This window comes from Peromyscus leucopus, chromosome 1, assembly GCF_004664715.2.
Source record: "Peromyscus leucopus breed LL Stock chromosome 1, UCI_PerLeu_2.1, whole genome shotgun sequence".
Taxonomy (NCBI): Eukaryota; Metazoa; Chordata; class Mammalia; order Rodentia; family Cricetidae; genus Peromyscus; species Peromyscus leucopus.
The window spans coordinates 59745287-59772404 of record NC_051063.1 but is presented as its reverse complement, the minus strand read 5'-3'; the positions used below and the strand labels follow the sequence as shown (position 1 = coordinate 59772404).

Genomic DNA, 27118 nt, shown 5'->3' with positions numbered 1-27118 from the left:
GCTGGGACCCAAGCCTCCTCATCCACCTCCACTTCCTGGAGCCCAGGCTGAATTCAAACAGCCTGTGACAAAATATTAATGCTTTTGAAGGAATCTAAAGACTCCAGAATTTCTTAAATGGGAGAGATGAAATCAGAGACTCAAGGACTTGCTTCTGATTTGGAGACTTGGGTTTCAGACTGATGAGAAACATCAGTGCATTTTGATTGACCTTGAAATAAGGTTTCACTCTGTAGTCTCAGACTCCCAGCAAGTCTCCTCTCCCTGATTCTCCAGCTCTTGGATGACAACCATAGGCCACCATGTCCTACTCCAGGTAACACCAATGTATTCCAGACGGTTTTCGCCTGACTCATATGCACAAGCTATCCATTTCCGATCACTGGGCTTGCCCAGGAATCTATAAACAGACATCTCTGATGGCAGATAAGCAGTCTATGTATGCCCTTGTCCCAGAAGGTGGGCTAACACCCACAGCAGGTATTTCTGGGTGTGGGCATCTCAGGCCATGGAGAACTTGCATTAAAAACAGAAAGTTCAAAGATCAGAAGAGAGAAAACAACGAAACCAGTCAACATTCACCTGGCGCCTGGCTTCCCAGATGCTCCCCTAGCCTGCCTCTGTGACTGAACCAATGAAGTGGTCTGCCCCCTTTCCCTTGACATGGAGGTGGCAGGACAGTCTGGGCACCGCAGCCGGGGGCTGAGGAGTTTTATCTAAGGCTGTGTTTCTAGGGAAGGGAGGTGCAGCCCACGCCCTGTGGCCTTCGAGAGCACTGGTCTTCCTGTGCTGTGTGACTTGAATGATGACTAACGGGGGTAGCTAGTGTGGGAATGCTCAGAAGAACCTCAGGTTTCAGAGCTACAGATTGAAGCATGATCCCTGAGTATGACCTGTCTGTCCTGTACATGGACCCAGGGCCACAGCCCTCCCTGCCTAAAAAACCGTGTAAGCATCTAGGAAAAGTTCTGCACAAAATAAGGGCCACTGGTCTCCTCCAGTCCTCAGGACCAGCCCACATATTTATGGACTGTGAAGACTTTGAATAAGATTAAGACCTCAGTGGCCTCTTTGGTTTGAAGGGCACTGATAGCTGCTAGGTGTGAACACAGGTCTCTGGATGGGAACACCAGTGCCCAGGGCCATTCGTTCAGACTCTGTTTGCTCATACTCAAGTCCCCTCCCATGGGCACCACCTTTACAATAACACCTCTTTATTACTTTGGCAACCGCCCTTCCCCAGTGCCTCCAACTGGAGTCCCCATGTTCCCACCTCTGGGTCCCACATCTTGGATGCTACCCAGCTCCCCCCACCATGTCCATTCCTAGACAGACTTGCTTGCGGTCTCCCTCAGCTGTTTTTTTAACTGGTGGTTGACTTGGAAAGAAGTCACCTGTCCCTCTGGGCCTCAATTTCCCAATTTGTATTAACAGCACACACACCCCCCCACTCCACCCTGTTGTTTTGAGTTAAACAAGCTAAGAAGCACAGTTGGCCAACTCTGGGGAACTGTCCTTTGTTCCTGTCACGGGTAACACAGGAGCATTCCATCAGAACTCCTTAAGCTCCGGAAGGGCGAAGCCTTCCCTGTTTTTAGCTCTCTCTGGGTGCCCAGGGGCCAACAGGGGTCAGCGAGGCCCAGTCCACAGCTCTGTTCAACCATCCCCCTGAGCTTCTAAGGCTGTTCCCATCAGGAACATGAGAGGAAGGCACTGCTCATCAACAGCTGCTCCTAGTCCAGGCTTCCAGAACTCTGGGTACCACCCAGGAGAGTCCCTATCTATGTCTCACCCCAGGAATGCCAGGTCTATCCACAGCCTGAGCTTGCTCTGCCCAGCCAGAGTTCCAGTCAGGCCTCTGGGAGTATCCATCCCAGCCCTTTGGCTCCCAGCTCCAGGCTAGGGCAGGTCAGGGCAATCCCCCAAGCTGGGCCCTCCACTCTTCCAGCCTCAGGCTAGAGCCCCAGGCATTGGGCAGCTATGCTCTCCAGAGCCTAGGAGGGGACCGTGAGGGGCCTGGGGAGGCAGGAAGAGAAAGAAGCTTCTGCTCGTTGGTCTCCGCTGGGAGTGCCCCGCCCCCACCCGCTCCCTGGGAAACTTTGTTCTTTAAACCAAACTCATCAGGAGTGAATTTGCCTCCCCCCACCCCCACCCCGTGCCGCCAGGGATCCCTGTGACCTGCTGGGTCTGGACGCCGGAACAATGCTAAGGTAGAGGGGGCCTCTGGACTGGGTTCCCCAACTAGGTGACTGGCTCCACCCTGCCCATGCCTAGGGACTCGCGGTAGGCGATCTCCCTTGTCTCACTTAAGCGCTGAGCGCGACTCGCATTGTTGGCAGGTGGAGTCTTAGGACTCAACCCCACCGGGTGGCGGCGCAGTGGTCTTGCTCAACCTGGTGGCCACCTGGTCCCTTTCCTTGACTCCCACCCACCCTGCTGTCCTTAGGGCGCCCCTGGCCACGGGCCTGGAAAGGAGGGTCCCATCCGGCCGTGGGCTATATACTCAGGACATTGGGAACCCGGAGCGGGCACTGCGGGGACCCCGGGACACTCTAGGGACCCTGGGAGCTGCAAAGTCCTCGAGGGACACTTTTGGCACCCTGGGGACATTGCAAACCCCAAGCTGGGCGCTGTGCACACTCTGGGGACCCCAGACAGTGCGCTGCGAAGACCTCAGGGACATTTTGGGGATCTCGAGGACATTCTGGAAACCCCAGGTCCATAGCCAGGGGGACTTCGGGGACACTCTAGAGACCTCGGAACACTCCGGAGACCCCTGGCAATGAGCTGTAGAGACCCCAGCAACTCTCTGGGGACCACGGGCCAAGCATTTGGGAGACACTGCAAACGCTGGGACGAGAGCTGCAAAGATCCCAGGGACACTAAGGGGACCCCGGGAGCTGCGTTCCGCGGGTGGGAGGACGCAGCGTTCCGCGGGTGGGAGGACACGCAGAGTACAGCGGGTCGCGCGCACTTGGTCAGGGTAGCAGCGCATTTCCGGGTCGCACGTGCGTGAGTGGGAGCCCCCAGCGTCTTTGCACGGTGCGGAGAGGTAGCCCGTGACCGCACCCGAACTCAAACTCACCGTGCCCTCGGACGGCAGGTAGCCGAGGTCCTCGATGGCGCAGATGTTCACGATGTGGACGCTGCGGTCTTCGGCTGGGAGCGTCGAGTACTTCTCGGGGACCCTCATGGTGGCCGCGCGCTCCCCATCCACGGCCTCGGTGGCGTCTGCAACGGAGAAGCGGTGCTGGCCTGGCGCGGACGGGACGTGGCCGCTCCCTCCTCCCTCGCGACCTCCCGGGCGCTGCCGCCACCTGGCCCGTCCCGAGGGCGCCCGCGCGCCGTGAACTTGGCCGCGCGCCGGCTCCGCCTTAAAGATATAAGCGCAGGGGCGGCGGCCACGCGGGTCAGATTTTCCGTAAAAATTTAAACACAGGAAGAAAGGATTCCGAGTTTTATTTTTATCCGGGGTCAGAGTCCCTTTAGAGTTGGGTTTTCTGTTGTTTTGAGTTTGTTTTTTTGTTTGGTTTTGGGTTTTTTTAATTTGAAGGTGGAAAGGATTTTTCCTCGGAGGGGAGGTGCCCCAGACCCCCACCTTAAATAAGAGACCATGGAGCTAACTTTCTGTCTCTTTGGGAGGTGACAGATCAACCACAGAGCCCTTACCTGGGACCCTCCCTTACCCTGAGCCTCCCCAGGTGTCTGCCCTTGTGTAGACCCCTCCCCCACCATTGTCTTCCAAGGACTCTAGCCCCCACCTGTGAGCTGTTAGATAATCCCTTCCACAGGAGGAAGAGTGGGTGTCAGCTAGTGAAGGTACCCTGTTGTTTGGTGGGGTTTCGTTTTGTTTCCTCAGAGGACTTAAGGAGGCTACAGAACACTCTGACCTGACCCTCCCAGGCAGGTTGATCTCCTACAGAGTGGCTAGGATCCAGTGCTCTCTCACCCAGGACCTCGCAGAGTCCCTGTACACAGTAGGTGTCTTGAAATCTCCCTTCCAGAGGCGGAGGAGGAGGCAGGTTCCAGGGGCAGCTACTGTCCTGATTTTAGTCTGCAGGGGTCACACTAGCCACCTGTCCTGTAGGATGGCCTCTCTGTCCTCTACCTCCTGGTGGCCATCAGAGACCCTGTCCCTCAGGACATCCTCTTGGGTTCTCCAGCCCCCAGGCAGCCAGGCTTTCCTCTTTCACTGTCCCCAGACCCTGTCTGTCTGGAGTGCTTCCACCAGCACCTTGTCTGGTGGGCGACCCGCTCCCCACAGCTGATGTTCCCACCGGCTTGTCGTGTAGCTGCATGGGAACACTCAAGGCCCTCAGGAGTAACCGCCGAAAGTCAGCACTGCCTCTGGTGATTCCCAGGCTGTGCCTAGAGAGGCGGAATGGGTGGGAAAGACGGGTGGTGTTTGGCTACAGCTCCGGAGTTCCAGCCCAGGGGCCAAGCAGCACCTTCTCAGGCTCTCAGGCTGGCACCTTCATGAGCACCAACATCGTCTCGCTGTACAGCACAGTGTGCTTAGCCATGGCGGCTGCCATCCTGTCATTGTCTGAACCGCCCCAGGTCTAAGTCTTTGAACTTGGAGAGGTGAAGAGGCCACTGGGCCCTTGATCTAGCCACTCCCATCGGTGCCAAGTGGCCCTAAAGTGGGATTTAAGAAATGCCTTTAGCTGCCCGAGTCCCAGTGCAAACAGCTCCCCTCCCCCTCCAGCCTCCGCTGTGCCGGGGACTGGGCTGGAAAGACATACAGTCACACACAGGATTATGTAACTTCATACTTCTGTTGATAAACAACTGGCATTGTGTAACTGGAGCACACCCTTCTCCTAAATTTATGTTCAGGTGTCAGAGATCTTCCAGAAATCAACAAGGTATAATTTTTCTTTTTAGGAGAAAAAATGTAATTGGTCAGGGCCAGGGATGTGGGATGTGGCCCAAGTGTAGAATGCTTAGTGTGGGTGATGTACCGGATGGGACTTTAGTGCTATGCCAAAAATAAAGTGTACATACATGTGTGTGTGTGTGTGTGTGTGTGTGTGTGTGTGTGTGTGTGTGAGAGAGAGAGAGAGAGAGAGAGAGAGAGAGAGAGAGAGAGAGAACGTGTGTGTGTGTGTGTGTGTGTGTGTGTGTGTGTGTGCACATGAAGGTGTATAACTGTGTATAAATGGTCTGAACCAGAAGCACTGGTGTTCCTACATGTTTGGGAAGTGGCACTTTTCTTCTAGGGGATTCTAGGGTGGGAGTGGCCCTCCTGGTCTTGTTCCAAGGCCCCTGAAAGCTGCCAGGTGGGGGACCATCTCTAGACATGGCAGCTCTATCTTGTCCCCAGGTAGCAGCAGCAGCAGCAGCAGCAGCAGCAGCAGCAGCAGCAGCAGCAGAAGAAGAAGAAGAAGAAGAAGAAGAAGAAGAAGAAGAAGAAGAAGAAGAAGAAGCTGTGCTGAGGCTCTTTCAGAGTCTGGCCTGGTTCTGCAGTCCACCTTGGCCAGGAGTTGACACCAGCTTGCTTGGAAAAACTCCACTTTCTCCTTTCCCAACCTCTGCTTCTTCTGGTTACCCTTCCTCCAAGGCTTCTGAGTGCAGTTCAGGGATGGCCCAGCAAGTGCTGAGGGGTGTCATGGCCTCTGCACAGTGAGTCTGGGGGATGGATGGGCTGGAAAGAATCCTGTGATGGTTGATGCTGATCATCAACTTGATAGCTTCTAGAATCATCTAGGAGATAAGCCGCTGGGTGTGTCTGTGAGGGAGTTTCTAGATTGGGTTAATTGAGGTGGAAAGACCCACTCTGAATGTGGGAGGCACCATTCTATGAGCTGGTGCCCCTAAGTGAGTAAAAGGAGAAGCCAGCTGAGCACCAGTGTTCATCTCTCCTGCCTCCTGACCAGGGATATAATATGAGCATCCTCACGTTCCTGACTCCATGCTTTCCCAACACAACGGACTGTGCCCTCAAACTGTGAGCCAGATGAAGCCTTCCTGCCTAAGTTGTGTTTTATCAGAGCAATGAGATAAGTAGCTGTCCCCCACAGTTCAGGCCCAGAGTTCTCGGGTCTTGGAATCTTGAGGACCAACAACAACAAAAATACAAAATTAAACCAACAGCTCCCAGACCCACTTCCAGGAGAAAGAGAGAACACCGCCTCCCAAGTTAAGCCCTGTCTCTGGGAGCCTTTGTTCCAGGGTGAGTCACTTCTCCAGGTCACTGCCTGCTTGTCCCAGTGACCATGCTGTTGGGGACTGTCTCCCCTCGGAGTAGTTGAGTGGAAATGGGCCTTGTCCATTGAAGAACACAGCAGTTTTCATAACACCATACCCCAGCGGCCAGCTTCTATCACCAAGACCAATCCCCTCATTAATTAGTTAACATGGCCTGGCTGGCAGGCCACAGGGTGCTCTTTATGCTGAAAAGTTCCGGCCTTCAATGTACGTCGTCTTGCCTTCTCGAATCACCCTTGACTTTGATGCCAGGAACCAACAGACACCTGTGTCTTTGCTGACATTTCTTAGTCCTGGGTGTGTGTGGGGGAGGGGGGAGCAGGAAGTGATAGAAGGGAGGAGAGGACCTGCCTTGTGCAAGGCTTGGAGGGAACCCTTTCCCGTGGCCTTTTGTCTTGGCTTTGCCCACACGGAAGGAGTCTCTCGCCCTCTGCCCTGCCCTGCATCACATGTCTGAGAACATAGCCATCTGCAGCTCAGGGAGAGGAGCAGATGAGTGCTTACAAAGTCAGAACAAGGAGGGCTTCTGCACCAGAGAGAGGCAATACCTGGTCACAAAGATGCTGGTCACAAACAAGCACCCAACTGCCTGTCACCCACTGCCAGGCCTCACCGTGCCTCAGTCTCTTCTTTTACACTCATCTGGAATTCTGACCCTGGTGAGCCCTGGGCCAGGGGCTGTTCCAGCAGAGGAATCTTCTTGATGGGTCTATAGGGACAGTCAATTGTTGTGAATTGAGAGTCATCTGGGAGATTGGTAGAATGCATTTTTGGGTGTCTTTGTGATGTGGTGCTAATGCAGCAATGCTTTCCCAATTGGAACATTCCTTCTCCAGGAGCTCCTTAAGACTCAGTAAGGGAAACCCCCAAGACTTAGGAAGATCCTAAAACTTACAGGACTCACGAGGTTATATAAGCAGAACAGTGCCTGGGGAGAAGAGACTCGTTGCCCCGCCGACTGACTTAGATATTTGCATGCAAATCATGCAGGGAGCTCCAGGGATACTGCTTTCCTGAGCTGTCATTCATGCTGAGGTAGGTTTTTCAGTAATGCAGCCTCCTTTGAGCCACCATCAATAAGCTCACTGGTCAATTGAGTCTAGCTCAATTGTGAGCTTATTTAGAACGGTTTCTTTGGTTTGTTGCCAATGCTCTATCCAGGGTGAATGGGCATTTGTTCACATCTCCCCAGGAAAAGTTACACAAAAGTGTTTCCAGAGATGGTTGCACCCTAAGGGCAGTGGATTGATGTCTTGATGGGTTCATAATCTGATGGCATGACTAGGAGGTGTTGAGAGGTAGGAGGCAGGGTCTTGATGGAGAAAGTAAGTTATGTGTGTGTGTGTGTTGGGGGGGGGTTGTCCTTGGGGCAAGACCTGGCCTTAGTCCCTTCAGAGATTCTTTCTTTGCTTGCTGTCTGCCGTGATGTGAGCCTTTCTGCTCAACCACACCCTACCTGACATGATGGACACCTCTGATGTAGTTAGCCCAAATAAATACTCTGTCCCTTTACATTGTTCTCAGGTAATAAGGATGCAAAGGTAACTAAAATACTCCCATGGCATTTGGGATGGGACCATTCTTTGACCCCAGGGCTATTTTGTGTCCTTGGTCACCTCTACCCCTAGAACCCAGGAGCATCTTCTCCAGCTGCCTCCTCTGTGACTACTGCAAACTGTCTCAAGACCTTGTCAGACATCCTTGAGGTGCCCCCAGGCTGGCCGCCATTCTGAGGTCACCCTTGATGGGCGGACCACACATGTTGCTGACCTGACAGTCAATGCATTTAGCTTAAAGGTCAGGCGGGAGAGTAAGGCCAGTTTTCACCAGGGTCTGCTGAACCCCTACTGAGAATCCTATGTATGCACATGTGCAGGTGTCAGAGGTCAGGCAGATAGCAGCACCTCCCTGTAGCGTTCTGCATTAAAACGTGCCTGAGGGCTGGGGAGTTGGTAGAGTGCTTACCCAGCATGCACAGAGCCCTGAGTTTCATCCCCAGTACAGCATTGAAAAAAAAAAAAAAAAAACAGACAGACAGACACTGCAGTGTATCCTGTGATCCCAGCACTCAGGAGATGGAGGCAGAAGATCAGGGGTTCAAGGCTATACATAATGAGTAGAAGGGCAGCCTGGGCTACATGAGAATCTGTTTCAGAACAACAAAAACTCACCAGCATGTGTGTGGCCGTGAGTTTAATTTTTTAAATTCCCCTTTCATCCTTAAATCTAAAGATTTATTTTATTTTTAACTATGTGTCTGTGGGTGTCTGTGTGCACATGAATGTAGTTGTCTGCTGAGGCCAGAAAAGGGCATCCGATCCCTGGATCTGGAGGTGCGGGAAGTCGTGAACTGCCTGGTGTGGGTACTGGGAACACAACTACTCCTGTCTTTAATAAGAGCCGGAAGAGTTCTTAACCACTGAACCATCTCTCTAGCCCTCATCCCTAAACCTAGACAACTGCACCTCAAAAAAAAAATCTACCTTACAATTCTATTTGCCAAAGAAAATTCTTTGAGCCAGCAGGATGGCTCAGCAGGTGAAGCCGCTTGTAGTTAGGCCTGCTGACCCAAGTTCAATCCCAGGGATCCACACTGCAGAGAAGGGGACCGATTCCTGCTAGTTGTCCTCTGACCTCCATGTGGCAGTGCACACACACACACACACACACACACACACACACACGCGCACGCTCCTATACACACACTCACACTGAATCAGTGGTTCTCAACCTTCCTAATGCTGCAACTCTTTAATACAAGTCCTCATGTTGTGGTGAGTCCCAACTATAAAATTATTTTTGTTGCCACTTTCTAACTAATTTTGCCAGTGTAAGAACCATGGTATAAATATCCTATATGCAATCCTCGAGGGGGTCGTGCCCCACCAGTTGAGAAACATTGTACTATATAAATAACTGTACCAAAAGCAGAGATGGAGGGGTCCTTAAGAACTGCTGGTGACTCACAGCAGCCTGAGGATAAAGACAGGAACAAGGGAAAAGTGAGCCACCTATGAGTCAGGGCTAGTGGTATCTCATGGAAGGACCAAACAGATGCCAAACAAAGTAGATGACATGGCTGCTTAAAGTGAGCTTGGGTGTGTAAAGATCTAGAGGAAGCTGCTGCTGGGGGATTCATCCCTGAGCTAGCAGGAGATGGGATGTCAATCATTTCCTTCCCTCCCATGACATCAGCGCCCAGCTGCGGTTGCTGCTACTAGGAACTGCCAGGCCTGGCATGCAGCCAAAGCTGGGCACTCAGTGTAAGGGGATTGTGCTGTTCCAGCAGTCTTCGGAGTCTACAGGAGGGTCGGTTTCAGGGGAAGGTCCAGTCTCTTCTTGCGTCTGGCTCATTTCGATCCCTGGGAACTCTCTCTCTCTCTCTCTCTCTCTCTCTCTCTCTCTCTCTCTCTCTCTCTCACACACACACACACACACACACACACACACACACACACACACACACACACACACAATTGAAAAGGTGCCCAGGCTAGGCTAGGACTCTCCAGCCTCCTGTCGCCTCCTCCTCCTCCCGGGAGCCTTTCTTGTGGGGCTGGGGACACTGACTCAGCTCAGTTCCACCAGCCCTGGCTCCCTCTTCCTGGGCTCGTTGCTGCCCCGCCAGGCCCGTTCTCTCTCTCGGCCACAGGCATTCTGTGCTCTAGGGTTTGGCAGCCTGTGCGCTCTCTCCATTTGTGCTTATTTATTTAACAAGCTGTCTTATTCGAGCTGGCCCTGTGCTAAGCTCTCTACAAATATTAACTCGTGGTTTTACCCTGATTATGGCTGTCTGTGAGTAGATTCACACCCTGCTCCTCCTGGGGCCTTGCAAGGGAGGAGCCATGAAAGGTTCGGGGCTGGAATCACCAGCTCCTTCTCTTTCCGGGACCCGATGAGGTGGGAATCACAGGTTGGTCTCTAGCATGGTGACACACTGGCATCAGAAGCCATGTCTGGGCAGCTGGGTGTACTTGACCACCTTGCTCAGGAAGAATATGGATGCCCCAGATCCCAGCTAGGTGACCCCTCAGAGCCCCAACTGCTGCCCAGCTTCCTCCCCAGATTTAAAGAGTAAAAACTCCCAGCCTGTCCAGCTGTCTCTTCCACCAGTACTGTGCTTGTCCTCCAAGAGAAAGGATCCTCTGGGCAATCCAGGGGCTGCAGGGATGGAGGAACATGAACCCAGTGACAACGACATTCCCACTGACAAGGCCATGAGTCCTTCCCATCCAGTGCTGGGGCATCAGAACCTCTAAGCCCCTGGCACCAAGAACCTCACTCTCTTGACAGAACTTTCTGGACTATGTCAGTCGCTGGGATCGCGGCAAGCCCTGTTCAGCTTTCAGATACTCTGGCAGTCACATTTGTGGAATAAAAATAACCAGGTCAAACGAGCAACACATTTCAGGTAGTCCACCAGATTAAAAAAAAATTAAATTTCAATCTATCTTCAACAAGTGCTCATTAACGGAATGGTTTTTGTTTTCTGTTTTTCTACGGATTGGAAATGTGCTGGCCATCTCACACTCTCGGAGCTCCTTGGTTTAGGCAAGCCATGTTTCCCCAGGCTGCAGACCACATGTGGCCAGAAACCACCTCAGCTGGGAGGCTTTCCTGCTTGCTCAAGTGAAACTAGGCGTGTGGCTTTCTAGTCTGTTCTCCGTGGTCCTGGGATTTCTCTGGTTTCTGCTGAGAACTTACTTGACTGAGGTCCATTTTCTCATCAGGGAGAGGGCATCTGATTCGGATCTGCTCCATCGCATGGCCCACAGGCATGTTTGGGGCCTCTTATTAATTATCAGATTTTTATCTAGGTTGCACTAATTTAGAGAAAGCCATCTTTGCCTCGAGGCTGACTGCAGGAGTGTTCCTGACATCCTTGGGCAGAAAGTTCTTTTATTACAAAGCCCATCCATTGGCCCAGCTGCCACCTGGCCTGTGGCAGAAGTTCAAGGCCCCACATAGGACACAAGAACCTCCATGTGACTCCAGTGTACACAGCACAAGCTGTCTCCCCTTTACATCAGGGTGACGGCTGCTGTAGCCCCCCTGTCCCCAGCATGGACTATAAGATCTCCCTCAGCCACTCAGCCTGGGTGGGAGTCAGGGCTGGGTGGGCCTAGAGAAAGGTGTCACGGGTTCTGAGAGGGAGGGAGGTATCCATTCTGTCAACAACTGTCACTCACAGGTGCCTTAATCAAATCTATTCCCTGGCTAGACTGCTGGCTCACTTGTTCATTCATTCATTCATTCGTTCATTCACTAGCTCACACACTCTCTCTCATTTATACACTCACTGGGGAAACTCAAGCCTTGAAGCCAAAATCCCATCCACTTTATAAATGAACCTGAGATGCCACATAACTCCCTTCCAGCCTCATATCTGAGGTTTCTGTCCCACTGTGCCATGTGGAGCCCCATGCCATGTGGAGGCCCTCTTTTGAGTCCAAGACTATTGCCAGCTTGCCAGTATTCTCTCAGGTCCAGGAGAGCAAAATCCTTCACCTGCTTCTGTGGAACCTATGCTCAGGTTCCAGCAGGATCTGGTCTAATATGGTATAAAATATCTGTGGGAAGGGGGCTGAGTATGCTGTGTAGACCAGAGACCTTAGCCTCAAGTGCTGAGGCAGGAGAGTGAAGAGCATTAGGCCTGCTTGTGTTACCCAGTGAGTTAGAGGCTAGCCTGGGCAACTTACTGAGACTGTCTTAAGGTAAAACAAGCAAAGGGTGGAGGAAAGCCCGGCTGCTAAATGCCATCTGTCTACAGGACACCCGACAGCTCCAAGGCAGGGCAGTTTGTTGTCTTGACATTTTCAGGTGGTGCTGAGAGCCATGGAGGCTGCTGGTGGCAGCTGCCGCATCCGGCCCAGGGTCAGCCAGCCCAGTGCCCTTCCCCAGCTCCAGAGGGAGCGGCTTGCTCTTTCTGAGGGAAGAAGTGTGGTCCTCCAAGGGGGCAGTCAGTGCACCTACTAAAGCCTTCCTATCTGCAGCCATTGCAGATAGAGGAAAGGAGATGGCTACAGGGAGCCCACATGTACCCAGGCAGCTGCCAGACTGAGGGACAGGCTATCAACTGTGTAGGCAAGAGAAGGAAAAGGTCACCGTAGTTCTGAAAGCTTGTAGAGGGCTCCTCAGAGGAGCCCTGACGTGTCACTGGGAGCCAGGAAAATGAGTATTCGAATACCATGCCTTGTGGGGCAAGACCTGGAGGAGGTAAGTGTACAGGGCAGGTAGAATGATGGAGACCAGTGTGGACCAAGACAGTGTGTAGACCAAGTAGGTGTGCACCAGGGCAGTATGCACCAGGGCAGTGGGGACCAGGGCAGTGGGGACCAAGGCAGTGGGGACCAGAGCAGTGTGAACCAGGGCAGTGTGAACCAGGGCAGTGGGGACCAGGGCAGTGGGGACCAGAGCAGTGGGAACCAGGGCAATGTGAACCAGGGCAGTGGGGACCAGGGCAGTGTGAACCAGGACAGTGGGGACCAGGGCAGTGGGGACCAGGGCAGTGTGAACCAGGGCAGTGGGGACCAGGGCAGTGTGAACCAGGGCAATGTGAACCAAGGCTGTGGGGATTGTCAGGATCAAGGCAGTGGGGACCAGGTAAACAAACTATTCTGTGCCCACCTCTGCCAGCTGTTGCTAAGCAACTTTCCAAGGTTCCAGGACCCAGGACCCGCAGTGACCTAGCCACACGCCACCCCTGCCCTGCAGTGCTGACCTCTGTGCAGAGCAGACAGACACCATCCGAGAGTTGTGCAGCCTGTAAGGCAGTTTCCCATGCTGCCTCACTGTCAAGGGCACTTTATAGGCGCGGAGTACAGGGCTCAGGGAGAAAAGGGAGAGACACTGTTTTTGCATGAACTAAAGGGTTGTCTGTAGGGCTGTGGAGCTGGCCCAGCTGGGAAAGCCAGGACCTGAGTTGGATCCCCAGCACCACATAAAAAACTGGGCGTGGTGATTTGATCTTGTAATCACAGGAGGTGGAGACAGGTGGCTCCGGGCTTGCTGGCCAGCCAGCCTAAATAGCCTGGTCTCAAGGAGAGACTGCCATGAACAAAGCAGGGTGGATGGTCCTTGAGAAATGACACCCAAGGTTGACCTGTGGCCGTCACATTCAGGGGTGTGCATGGCACACACACACACACACACACACACACACACACACACAGATACACAAAAACATACGTATGTGCACACAGATATGCACACACGTGGGCATGCACACACAAACAACAAAACAAGGTCTGTCAGCGATTAGAGGAGGAGCTCTCTTTTTTGGCGGCAGGGGTGAAGGTGGGGACACCTGGGAACAACCACAACATGCCTATATCTGCAGCTCCTCTGCTGCCCACACTGTACAACACTGCTCTCTGGCTGTGTGTCCTCGGAGCACAGGGCAAGCGGGCTGTGCCTTTCTGGAATCACTGAAACATGAATCGGGCTAGCAGCATCTGGGCCTGGGACATGGTGGCCCCATCTGGCTGGCTGGCCTGATGCTCCCTGCCAGCTGTCATAGAAGGCTGTGCTGAGTGGCCTCTGGGTTGTTTTTTTCTTTTTTTTTCTTTTTTGAACCACCTGGGAGTGGCATACCGCAGGTACTGCGGCTAGCCAGGCTTCTGCACCTGGATGTATTTTGAACTGTGTGTGTGCCAGGATGTGGGAGGTCATAGATGGATTGCTGTGTCTGCTGCTTCCCCCTCCACTGAGTCACCTGGAAGGAGAGGAGCAGACCAAGTGTGCACTGCCATGCACACAGTAGGTGCTCCGCAAATGTTCACAGACAAGGCCAGAGGACCATTAAGTGCTAACGTGAGGCTCCTCTGTGGGTGTAGAATGTTCCAGACCTGGGCACAGCCTCCTCCCTCTCAGGCTTGCACTGGGGCAGGGTGACTTTGGACAAGGCACGTGGGTTCTGGGACCCTTGCTTCTCTTTTAGTAGGAGACAGCTATGAGGATGTAGGAGTCCCACACAGTGAGTCTCAGAGCTGAGTTCAGTTCAACACGGCTGTCCTTGGCATCCAGGCCACTGCTGGTCAAAGCTGCTGGTAACCACAGTTGCCACCCAGCCATCTGGGCTAGGGTCCACGCGGGCCTCCCCACTCCTCTCTCCCCTTCACACAGTGGACATCTGGTGTTTGCTGTACTCTTTCGTGTGAGGCACAGAGCTGGGGACAGGATGTCCAACCCAGCACTGCAGGGGAGGCAGGGTTCTCAGGGGTCACACCAAATAAAGCCAACTCCAAAAGGCACATGAAGGAACAGCAGCCAGTGGTGGCCACTGTGGAACCTGGGACAGTGGCGGCAAATGTGGGGACATGATGTGGGTTGCTGGGGAAGCGCTGCTTGGCAGTGGCCTCTGACTGAAACAGGGGCCTCAAAACAGTGGACCCCAAACAGCAGATCTCAAAACAGAGGACCCAAAGAATGAAAGCTTTCTTGGGAATCTCGCACAGGCCCTGGTGCCAGCCAAAGAGGAACTTAATGCCTAAGAGACGCCACGTGGTGCTGACAGCACGTCTCACAGGTAGATCGGCACGTGGGTACTCCCTGGCTTTTGTCCATCCGCCTTTATAAAACTGTCCCCTGCAATGGGATGAATATCAGAAAGCAGAGTGTCATTCTCCCTGGTTTGGCCAAACTGTCAATAAATCTTCCTTCCTTTACCTGTCCGCGCCTCTGTTCTCTCATACTCCGTTTCCTTCCCTGTGTTTGTGGTGCCAGGGGTGGCACCCAGGGCCCCTGCCCATGCTGGGCAGGTGCTTTACCGCTGAGCTAGGCCCCTAGCCCTCTTTTTATCTTTTGAGACGCAGTCTCTCACTAAGTACCCCAGCTGGCTGTGAGCTGCCATCCTCCTGCATCAGGTTCTGGAGTAGCTGTGAGGCACCGCCAGGCTTGGCTCCTAGTTTCTTTTAAAAGACAAGGAAATAGGGGATTTGGAGACTTAATCTAGGGATCAATGGGAAGAGCCAGGCCTCTGCCCATGCCTCTGAGCACCCCAGGTGGAGGCTGGAGGTTGGGTGAGTGTGTGATAAAGACCTTGGACATGGGAGGGCTGGTAAGGGTGAAGCTGGAGAGGGAGAGGGGCTGGAATTGCAGGGCCTTGGCCAGGAGAGGCTGGCTCTGAGTCCTGGATGTGAGGAGGCCTCCGAAGGGTCCTGTGGTATAGACGGCCTCAGGAGATGTTGACAGAGAGTAGTCAAGGATGGGGCAGCTCTGTGTGGAGACAGAATGGACAAAGGAGAGTGCTTGACCCGGGAAAACCCAGCCTGTGCAAGCCCCTCTGTGATGACAGGGCCAGAGGCCCCCCGGAGCTGTCACCACCTCATGCGGCTTCGTAGAGTCCAGGGGCTCCTCCTGCTTCACACAAACACTCCACGAGGGCTTGGGGACACGTGGGTCCCTCCTCCAGGAGGAAGGGGAAACAGAGATTTAGTAGGGTCTCTTAGAATGTGTCTTTACCTTGTCCAGCCCAGCTCCCTCCACTCCCCCCAACCTTTGGCTAGGCTCCAAGTTAGTCCCAGCCATGTGTTTTCAAAATCCTTGTGCTGGAACATGAACTGTGAGCAGACCAAGCCAGGACTCGGGGCAGCTTGTATGTACGACTGCCAGGGCTCTGGAAGTTCCTTCCCAAGATCAGCCTCCTCCATCTCTTCCTGTTATGCCCTGGAACATCTGTAATGTAGTCCAAAGTTTTTCATTCCCCACTGAGACTTAGATAACAATGATTCTGAGAATGGGCAGTCTTGACATAATTTATACTCTAGCGTCTTTTCTTGACTGTGCCACCTTGTCAGGTCCACGGGCGTCTTGGGATGGAGAAAGTGAAGAAAAGGAAGAAATTCCCACAGCAAAGGCAAAAGGAACGGGAAGAAGGAAGAAGACAGGAGAAAAAGAACAAAGAAGTCCTTTCTGTCCTGCTGGTCTGGCCTGGCCTAACCCAGCCCTTCCCTGCCCACTGCCCTGACCCTGGAGGCAGCCACACCTGGGACGGGGTGGGGGGGGACGACAGGGGAGGGGGGTCTGACACCTGTCTGACTAGACGAACTAGGAATGTTCGTCTCGATCTGAAAACTCTCCAGAACAAAGCAGAGATGAAGAAGAGAAGGGTTAAGGCTGAGCTCCACCAGGGGTGGCTGGGGGCCTGAGAAGGCGGCTTTTCAGATAAGAATCTGGTCCCTGGGGAACCAGCAGAGGGACAGTGGGGGAGTGAGTACCAGACAGGGACTCTTCCTGGTACGTGCTGTGCAGAGGCAGAAGGCTGGCCCATGGCCCACAGCCTTTGCTCCGGGGGCAGAATTCTCCAGACCCCCCTCCCACTGACAGACCCAATACTTCTCACTGGACTCCAATCTCCTGAGTCAGCCCTAGGTTGCACGGACGGGGCAGTGACGGGCTAGGTCCACCCCATCCCCTGCTGGGGAAGGCCAGAGAAACTTTGCAGCCAGGCTCAGCTTTGAACACAAAACAACCACCGTGTGCTGGGAGAGAATGCCGTGGGAGGATCCCTGTGCCTGCCCTGCTTACTCCCAAAGCATTGAGCGATCATCTCCTCAGGTCAAGAGAGAGAGAGAGAGAGAGAGAGAGAGAGAGAGAGAGAGAGAGAGAGAGAAGGAAGGAAGGAAGGAAGGAAGGAAGGAAGGAAGGAAGGAAGGAAGGAAGGAAAGAAGGAAGGAAAGAAGGAAGGAGGAAAATTTAAAAAGAATCAAAGAAGGGAAGAAAAAGTACAAAACGAGAGAGAGCACGGTTCCAACAGGACACGCCCAGGTCCGAGAGTGAGAACAAGAGAACGCGGCTGCCTGCACCCGTGGGACCCTCTCTTGTCACCTGGTACAGATGGGGACAGACAGGACCGTAATAAAATGACCAAAAGAGACAAAGAGAGTGGCAGGCACAGCCAGGCTGTGTTTCTCCAGAACAAAGGCTAGAGACCCGGTTGGTTGGGTCTGAGTCAGTATTCCCCAGGGCACCACAGCTCCTAGGACTCAGCACCCCCTTATCACGTAAGCAGACACCCAGCACACCCTGATGGCTCCCTTCCCAGCACAGGGTCCTGACCCCTGGTAAGAGGTGCATTAACATGAACTTGAGCTTATCTTTAAAGAAGGAAAGAAACTCACTCTGGCTGGAAGGCTGCTGGGCACTGGCCCTCAGGAGGGGAGGCTGGCCGTGTTCTGACCACACTGTGGGGCTGGGCCTGGAGAACTAGAGCTTCATCCTACATTGCTATTCAACACAGACATAATGTCAGGCCCAACATCACACCGTGCCTCTGCATTCTCCTTATGTAACGAGATACAATAAAAATAAATAAATAAAAATCACATGGTAGTGAATGCCTTTTAATCTTCCCAGCACTCAGGAGGCAGAGGCGGGCAGATCTCTGTGAGTTCAAGGCTAGCCTGGTCTACAGAGTGAGTTCCAGGACAGCTAGGGCTATTACACAGGAAAACCCTGTCTCGAAATCAGTCAATCACTTAAGTGTCAGAAAACCACACCAAATAGTGACGGATCAGGATGAATAATCATAAGGACAATAAAAAGGGACTAAGGGAAGACCCCAGTGTGGGTGTGGGCACTTCCATCCCATGATAAATGGTAATGCAGAAACAGAACCAAACGTGACCTCTCAGAGCAAAAACAAGGGTGGGAGATGCAGAGGGGACATCAGGCTGGACAGACAGGAAGAAACACTGACCAGAAAGATGGCTCAGGAGAGAATGTTAGCACTGAGAGCCATGCCTGGCTCAGAACCGCAGAGCTGATGAACGCCACAAAGCCACATGAGTCCTGACAGAGAAGCTCTCGGATTCAGAGGATGCACTTGAAGGCAGGGCGCAGCCTGGGTGGGGTGCTAGGTAGTTTGCTCATCAGTTCTGGAGAAAACACCTGGCTAAAGCTGCTTAGGGGAGAACTTAGCCCCGTCGTCCAAGGCTCCCTGGTGGGGAAGGTATAGCATGACGCTGATGGTGGCAGGAAGTCTCCTGGGGGAGGGGCTGTAACAAGGCTTGTCAACACTTACATTATGGTTCCTAACAGTAGCAAAATTACAGTTACAAAGTAGCAACGAAATAATTTTATGGTTGGGGGTCACCACAGCATGAGGGACTGTATTAAAGGGTCACAGAATAGGGAGGTTGAGGACCATTGCTGTAACCTCACAGTACAGCCTTACCTCTCTGCTAGCCAGCCTGTCACCTCCCCAAACACTGCCACTCATTGGAGACCAAATGTTCAAAAATGCGAGTCTGGTGTGGGGGTGTGGGGGTGGGGAAGTGAGGTCAGATCCAAACTGTAACCATGGTGAAGATGCAAACAAGGAAAAAAGGCTTCAACACAGCCCAAGAAAAAAGATACCGGCTTTGCTGACTGTTCCACAGAAGTTATGGATGCCAAAGGCAACAGAGTGATGATGATGTCATGATTCATGCCTTTGAAGAGACAGGATGCTGAGCGATTGCTACAGCTCATCTCAATTGTCAACTTGATGAGATTTAGAGTCATCTGCAAGAGGGGCCTCTTGGCATGCCCGAGGGGGGTACCTTGTGTTAATGAAGGCAGGAGACCTGCCCACTGTGGGTGGCATCATTCCCTGGGCTGGGCTAAGTAAAAAGAAAGGAGAAAAAAAGCTAAGCTCTTGCATATGTTCACCATGGTCTCCTGACAGCAGAGGTGACATGACAAGCTGCCTCATGTACCGATGCCCTTGTGGGCTGTACTGTGAACTGTGAGCCAAATAAACCCTTTCTCACTTAGCTTGCTTTGTCAGGGTATTTTATCATAGCCAGCAAAGTAACTAAGACAATGATTTAGTCACAGTCACATGAGGCACCTTGACCTCATGTTCTCCGGGAACCACAGTGCTGTGTGTGCACATGTGCACTCTGTCACTGACCAAGTCATAAGCAAAACGTGTCACTATCAGTTGCTGAAAGAAAAGAACGATCTAGGCTTCTCCACCCAGAGAAGAGCTCCTGCACACAGGAAGGTGAAATGAAGATGCTTTCAGACAAATAAACCAATAGTCGTTACTAGCACTGAGAAACACGTGGAAGGGAGATTTTATATCTAAAATAACTGGAGGGCCAGTAAGAGAGCTCAGTGAGTACAGGCGCTTGCTACCAAGCCTGATGACCCATCTGATTCCCAGAACCCACATGGTGGAAGGAGAAAACCAACCTCCACAAGTTGTCCTCTGACCTCCACACACCTCACACACGCACACGTGCGCGCACACAGACACATACACACACACACACACATGCATACACACACACACAAACACACACACACACACACACACACACACACACACACACACACACACAAATATAAACGATCTAGAAAGCAGAATCCTAAGTGGACGTTTAACACGAACTCCAAAAAATGGAGTGTGCAAATCTAAACCCAGAGAACAAAGATAAGAATATCGAGGCTAAAATGTAAGCACGATCAGTAAGAGAAAGTGACCTGATATTGAGGGACAAGTGAACTCAGCTGTATTGAAAGTTCCTACAATGCCCAAAAGATGTTAAAACACTATTTAAGGATGAAAGAGCCAGCCATGTATATGAAATTTATAGATCAACCATCAGAAAAAGAAGTAAATTGTGTTTCTAACCAGCTAGTGGAAGATAAATTATAGTTTAAAAATAATCAACTAATCAAAAAGGAATTTACAAAGCCAGCTTCCTCCTTCCTTCCTTTCTTCTCTTCTCTCCTTTTTCCTTTAAAATTTTTTTATTCTTGCTTTTGTTTTTGTTTTTGGAGACAGGATTTCTTTGTATAGCCCTGGCCATCCTGGAACTCTCTCTGTACATCAGGCTGGCCTAAACTCACAGAGTTCCCTTTTCTTTCCCTCAAAGAAAAAAGATCCTAACATGGAGACAAATGTAAAAGTTATACAGGGAATGTGAACCTAGATACATCAATAGTTATAATAAATATAACTATTTATTACTCTACTCTAGAGTTAGATACTCTAATTAAAAGGCAAAATTATTACAGGAAATTTTTAGAAGCCTCAGCTCTTTACCATTTACAGACAACACAGTTGATTATAAAGACTAGAACCCAAAGGGTTGAAATATATGTATCACAGAGATAGGGTCAAGAGGATCCTGGTGTAGGCATGCCAATATCAAGTTAGTTAGACAACAATACTAATACTGAACACAGTAATTTTTACTAGACATAATAATAATTTAAAGTCATATTTGCAAACACTTCAACTTACAGTGGTATTACATCTTTTTATTTTTGCTTCATTTTTATTTTATACGTAGGAATGTTTAGTCTGTCTGTCTGTATGTGTACCATATACAATATATGCAGAGGCCAGAAGAGGGAGTCAGATCCCCTGGAATTGGAGTCAGAGACAGTTGTGAACCACCATGTGGGTGCTGGGAATCTAATCTGGGTCTCTCTCCTGCGAGAGCAACTAGTGCTCTTAACCACTGAGCCATCTCTCCAGCCCCATGAAGTTACAGCTTAAACCCACTGCACCTTCAGAATATCCAAGCTGAAGATGTATTAAACTTATCAGTGTTGGCCCCTCCTGGCCTCACCACACCATGTTGTCACCTGTTTTCTTTCTAATCTTCAGCTGACGAGGAGCTATAGTTCAAGCTCACTGCTGCCCACAGCAGTGGCTAGCCAAGGGGCACTTCGAGAAAGGGCAAACTGAAAGTGCGATTTCCATCAGATTCATGCTGCCACTTCACCACTGTAGAGTTGAAAACTTGTAAGTCAAAACTTTTGAGTCAGGCATGATGACGTGTGCCTATCATCTAGCACTTGGGGGAGGCTGAGGCAGGAGGATAGCAAGGTTGAGGCTAGCCCAGGCTATATACTAAGAACAAACAAGGCAACAACAAGGTCTTCAAAACACATAAAACAGAGACCCAGAGAACGAATAGAATTGTTTTTGTCATGATGACATGTTTTAGCTTTGTGCCTTTCCTGGAACTCACTTTGTAGACCAGGCTGGCCTCGAACTCACAGAGATCCGCCTGGCTCTGCCTCCCAAGTGCCAGGATTAAAGGCATGCACCACCACTGCCCAGTTTTACCATTTATTCAACACCTTTCTGTAAAAGGTAGAACTACAAGAAAACATCTCACTGTACAGAGTCCATGTTCTTTTTATGTACACATAGAGGTTTACCATGTCACCCCCATGTTGAACCAATGCTAGGCACAGTGCTGCTGTAAGGGTGGAAGTATCGCCTCTGATGAAAGTGAAAATGAGTGAAGAATAGTAGCACAAAGGCCTCTGTGAGACCGCAAAGACATGGAAGACTTGGGCGCTGTGTGTGGTAGAGTGCTTGACCCTAGCGCATCCTGCTGCCGCACAAAGGCAGCCAGAGCAGAGAGAGGAGTAAAAGGTCGACCCCAGCTTACAGGCCACAGTCCACCACCGAGGAAGCCATGACGCGAGCTAACTCACAGCCAAGAAGGCTGCCCACTGGCTCACTCAGGCTTACGCTCAGCTATCTTTTTAATGCAGCCCAGGATGCGCGCCTAGGGAATGGTGTTGTCCACTGTGGGATGGGCCCTTCTGTGCCCATTAACAATCAAGACAGTCTCCACAGACATGCCTACAGGTCAACCTGACCTGGGCAATCCCTCAACTGGAACTCTCTTCTCAGGTGACTCTAGGCTGCCATCAAGTTGTTAGAAGATCTGAATTCAGTTTTTACATAACCACATAAAAAGCCAGGCTGGTGACCTACACTTGTAGTCCCAGCAGTGGGACGCAGAGACCGTAGGATTCCCAGGAGTTCCAGGAAGCTAATGAAGCCAGTGAGAGAGACCCTTGTCTCAAAAAATAAACAACTCCTGAGAAACACCAGAAGCTGACCTCTGGCCACCACACACCCATGCTCATATACACACACATGCACACACACACACACACACACACACACACACACACACGTACATGCACACGTACATGCACATGTTCACACACACATATACATGCACACACCGATACAACTTCATATGACAGAGAGGCTACACATGTATACACATACACACTCATACAATGCACAGAAAGAAAAAGAACATGAAAGTAAAATAAATAAAACACAAATGACCAACAGCAAGAAGGAGGAAACAGACACTACTACAGATCCTACAGCAGACATGCTTGGGCAGGTGCCTTTAACCTGTCAGCCATGCATCCTTAACTCCTCATCAATGTATTTACTGTGCTTTTGGGACAGAGTCTTGCTATGGTCAGCACTAGGATCACAGCACACACTGCCCAACCTGGTATTCCATGTGAGTTCTGGGGTTGAACTTAAACCCTCATGCTTGTATGCTTGTATGTGTGTAAGGCAAGCCCTTTACCAACTGAACCATCCACTCAGTCCTTCAAGACAAATTTAAGGTTGGCGTGGGGGTTCATACCTGTCACCCAAGTACTGAGAAGGCTGAGGCAAGAGGATTGCTGTGAATATAAGACCAGTCTGGGCTGTGCAGAGTAAGAATTTGTCTTAAAAAAAAATTAAAACAAACAAAAGACAACTTTTGAGTCAGCTGGGATACTTGTCCAAGCTCACTTGGCCCTGAGGGGTCAAGTTCAGATTCACAGTCTGGTCTTCCAAGAGCAATGGCAGAGCACGTAGAGTCCTGGAGGACTCCTGCAGTCCTGCCAGGGGACAAGACGCAGCAGTTAGCGCAGGCAACAGGAACCCAGGATCCAATCCTGTTGCACACTCCTGTACATACCTGCCAAGCCCAGCTTCTGACACTTATGTGAGTCTTAGTTCGCTCCTGCCAGGCATCACAGCCAAGTCCCACACAAGCCTCCAGAACTCAGTCAGAGGCGTCTTTGGTGGCAATGGCCAGGAGCAAACAGCTGTGGATTGGGAAGAAAACACACGTGGCCAGGTATCCACAGAACCCACATGCAACATAGGGAGAGAGCCCTTGACATTCAAGAAGAACCTGTTTCCCCTGGCAAACACAGGCCAGGATCCTGTCTGTCCACTCTCTAATGTGGTGGTAAGGCCCCCAGGGATATAGTTTCCTGATTCACAGACCAGCTTGGAGAGGGTGCCTGTGTGCACTAGACAGCCCCTAGTGACCAGAAGGGGAAGTGCATATGCACCTGTGCACAAGACGTCACCTGGTGGTTGGAGAGGGGACTGCACATGCATAAGACCTCACTTGGTGACACCTGTACAAGACAGTACCTGTGGCCAGAAGGGAAACTGCAATGTCAGTGCCTCCTCTGCCCATAGAAGCAGAATAAGGACATTGCAAGGCCTGGACTAATTAAGGTTATTCTTACGCAGTGGTGTGTGTGTGTGTGTGTGTGTGTGTGTGTGTGTGTGTGTGTGTGTGTGTGTGCGTGTGCGCGTGCACAGGTGACTTCAGAGGCCAGAAAAGGGTGGGTGTTACAGGCAGTTGTGAGCTGTCTGGTATGGGCACTGGGGGCTGAACTTGAGTCCTCTGCAAGAGCAGCAAGTCACTCTCAATGGCTGAGCCAGTTTTCTAGCAAACATTTAATCTTACATCTAATCCATAAACCACATCCCCTCGTTTCCTAACCTATATGGCACAACTGAGTGAGGGACAGCATCTATAACCAGTCTTTGAAGCAAAAGTGGGGTGGGAGCATAAACTGACCTTATTAATAACAATTTCTATATGAGCCAAACTTTATTCAACCTCAAAAGAAACTAAAACAGCTAATAAATTGATACCGTTTATAGAAACGAGGTAGGTTATTACATAGGGAAATGTTTACTATGTTTCAAAAAATTCAAATCCACCAGGTTCACTTTGGGTAAATGTTTATCCCAGAGTTCAGGGGCAAAGTTAAACAGTTGAAATAAAATGGAATTAAGCCTTAATATTTTGTTTTACTTCTGAGTACAGATGGAAGACGAAAATAATATCCCATAGAAACGGAAAGTTTCTATTTTCACCAAAATATTTGGAAAGTTACTTTATTTTTAATCCGGACACCTAGGTTTTGACGGAACTTTGCAAGGACAGGCAGAGCACAGCCCTGTGAACTGAAGGCATCAGGAAACTGGCTTTGCGGGTTATTTAAAACATTTGTTTCGCAAAGATACAATTTGTTTCAAAAAGTGTCAGACCAGCCAGACACTGCCTGTAAACCACAGTTTGTAAAACTGGTTCTCAGGATCAGACACTCCTCTCTGCCTCCCCTCTCTGGCATCCCAGGTTGAAAGTCTAGCCCCTCTGCCTTAACCCTGGGCCTGCTCCCTTGAGGAGAATCCTTCATTTCTCCTATTTTCCTGGGTCTTTTGTTTGTTTGCTTGTTTGTTTGTTTGGTTTTTTTTGAGACAGGGTTTCTCTCTGTAGCTTTTGGAGCCTGTCCTGGAACTAGCTCTGTAGACCAGGCTGGCCTCAAACTCACAGAGATCCACCTGTTTCTGCCTTCCGAGTGCTGGGATTAAAGGCATGCACCACCAACTCCTAGCTTGGGTCTTTTGTTTTTTTAAGCATATGATTATTATATTATCTGATCATCAAACTCACATCAGGAAGTCACAGCGCACCAAGGAGGAAAGCAGCTGTACCCTGGAAACAGCACAGGAAGTTCCTCTTTGTGCTTGTTTTCTGCTGAAAGATTCTTCAGGAATACAAAATGGAAACAGGGTCCTTGAAAAAAAAAAGATTTATCTATTTTTCTCTATGTGTGTATGTGCACGTATGTGTGGGTGCATGTGGAGGCCAGAAGGGGGCATCAAATAATGTGGAGCTGGAGTTACAGGCAGTTGTGTTTTCTATGTGTGTATGTGCACGTGTGTGTGGGTGCATGTGGAGGCCAGAAGGGGGCATCAAATAATGTAGAGCTGGAGTTACAGGCAGTTGTGAGCGACCATGAAGGTGTTGGGAACTGAATTTGGGTCCTCTGCAAGAGCACTCTCTCCAACCTCAGAATTTGCTTTAATCATTTCATTTTTCTTTATAAAATGTGATGGTTAATTCTTTAAATTAAAAAATATTTTATGGGGCCGGGCGTTGGTGGCACACACCTTTAATCCCAGCACTCGGGAGGCAGCCGCAGGCAGATCTCTATGAGTTCGAGGCCAGCCTGGTCTTAAGAGTGAGATCCAGGAAAGGCGCCAAAGCTACACAGAGAAACCCTGTCTCAAAAAATATTTTTTTTTACTTGATATGTACGGATGTGTTTTAGTTAGGTTTATTTCTTTCTCTCTTTCTTTTTCTTTTTAGTTTTTCAAAACAGAGTTTCTCTATTGTAGCCTTGTCTGTCCCTGAACTTGCTTTGTAGACCAGGCTGGCCTCAAACTCAGATCCACCTGCCTCTGCTTCCCAAGTGCTGGAATTAAAGGTGTGCACCACCACCGCCCAGCTGAAAGTTATTATTTTTTTTTTTTTTTTGGTTTTTCGAGACAGGGTTTCTCTGTGTAGCTTTGCGCCTTTCCTGGAACTCACAGAGATCCGCCTGGCTCTGCCTCCCGAGTGCTGGGATTAAAGGCGTGCGCCACCACCGCCCGGCTAAAAATTTATTTATTTATTTATTTATTTATTTATTTATTTATTTATTTATTTATTTATTATGCATACAGTGTTCTGCCTGCATCCCTGCAGGCCAGAAGAGGGCACCAGATTTCATTACAGATGGTTGTAAACCATCATGTGGTTGCTGGGAATTGAACTCAGGACCTCTGGAAGAACAACCAGTGCTCTTAACCTCTGAGCCATCTCTCCAGCCCTGAAAGTTATTTTTAATAGAGAAGATTTGATTGATGATTGTAGTACTAGGTATTAAACCTAGGGTCTCGTACTTGGTTAGGCAAGTGTTCTATGAATGAGCTCTATCCCCAGCTCTCTACTTTTCATTTTGAGACAAGTCTCACTAAGTTGTCCAGCATGGCCTTAAGATCATTATGCAGCCCAGTGTGGTCTTGAGCATTCAATCCTCCTGCTTCAGCTTTCCTAAGCAGGTGGGATGACAGGACGACATGCTAGGCTCAGTGACAAGCCTTCTTTGGTCTCTCCCTCCCATCACCTCAAAGGGAAAGAACTCTTCAGTCCACTTTGTCTTCATGTCCCATCAAGGTCTGGCCGCCCACACCCCACTCCTTCCTCTCTTTCACTCTTGTGCCTTTGAAGTGTTCCAGTGTATGGCAGTCACCGTTCTGCAGGGAGTTTCAATGGTTCTTTGATTTTACAATAGGTTTGGATTCCGGGAGTGGACGGACAGTTTCTGCCTCGCCAGCTGAGTGCCCTGTACGCATCTCCTGGGCTGTGCTGTCAGACTTCATGAGCCAGCACTGACATGCCGTTGTTCACGTTCCAGGCTCCAGTCAGACTTTTCCTTCAGTGTTACCGAATGTACTGTTCCTGCTCCCAGGTCACACCAGGATCTCACGTGGTGCCACTTAATCTTGTTGATATCCCAAGTCTTTCAGCCTGACCCACTAAGCCTCACACCTGGTACCACAGGAGTTGCTGGGCTCATTTTGAACTTTTCTTGTTGTGGGCCTGGCGCCAATCATTTCTCTCTTTCTATTATGTGTGTGTGGAGGCTGTGGGGGTGTTACATGCATCTATATATGTGTGGGTATTGTGTGGCACATGCATGTGAGTCTTCAGGTTTTTGCACACGTATAGTCCAGAGCAGGATGCCCGGTGTCTTCCTCCATCATAGTCTGTGCTATTGTCTTGAAACAGGTCTCTCATTGAGCCAAAAGCTGGCACTGGCTAGCCAATGAGCTCCTTGGGTCTACCTGTTTCTGCCTCTCCAGTGCTAGAGTTACAGGCATTTGTGTCTATGCCCTGCTTTTTTATGTGGGTGCTGGGGGTTTGAACTCAGATCCTCAGGCTTGCAATGCAAATGTTCTTACCCACTGAGCCATCTCCACAGCCCCAGGACTGTACTTTTAAATGTTTATGTC

General features: G+C 50.6%; 1 protein-coding gene across 9 annotated transcripts in view; it reads right to left on the bottom strand.

The window, feature by feature from the left end:
* Nucleotides 1-27118, bottom strand: part of Ano1 (anoctamin 1) — a 169288-nt gene that overhangs the window by 92432 nt on the left and 49738 nt on the right. For all 9 annotated transcript variants that reach the window (XM_037208683.1, XM_028871423.2, XM_037208673.1 and 6 more), the window contains exon 2: nt 3086-3231. In XM_037208683.1, coding sequence (XP_037064578.1) covers nt 3086-3231 — 146 coding nt within the window. The remainder of the gene's footprint in view (nt 1-3085; nt 3232-27118) is intronic.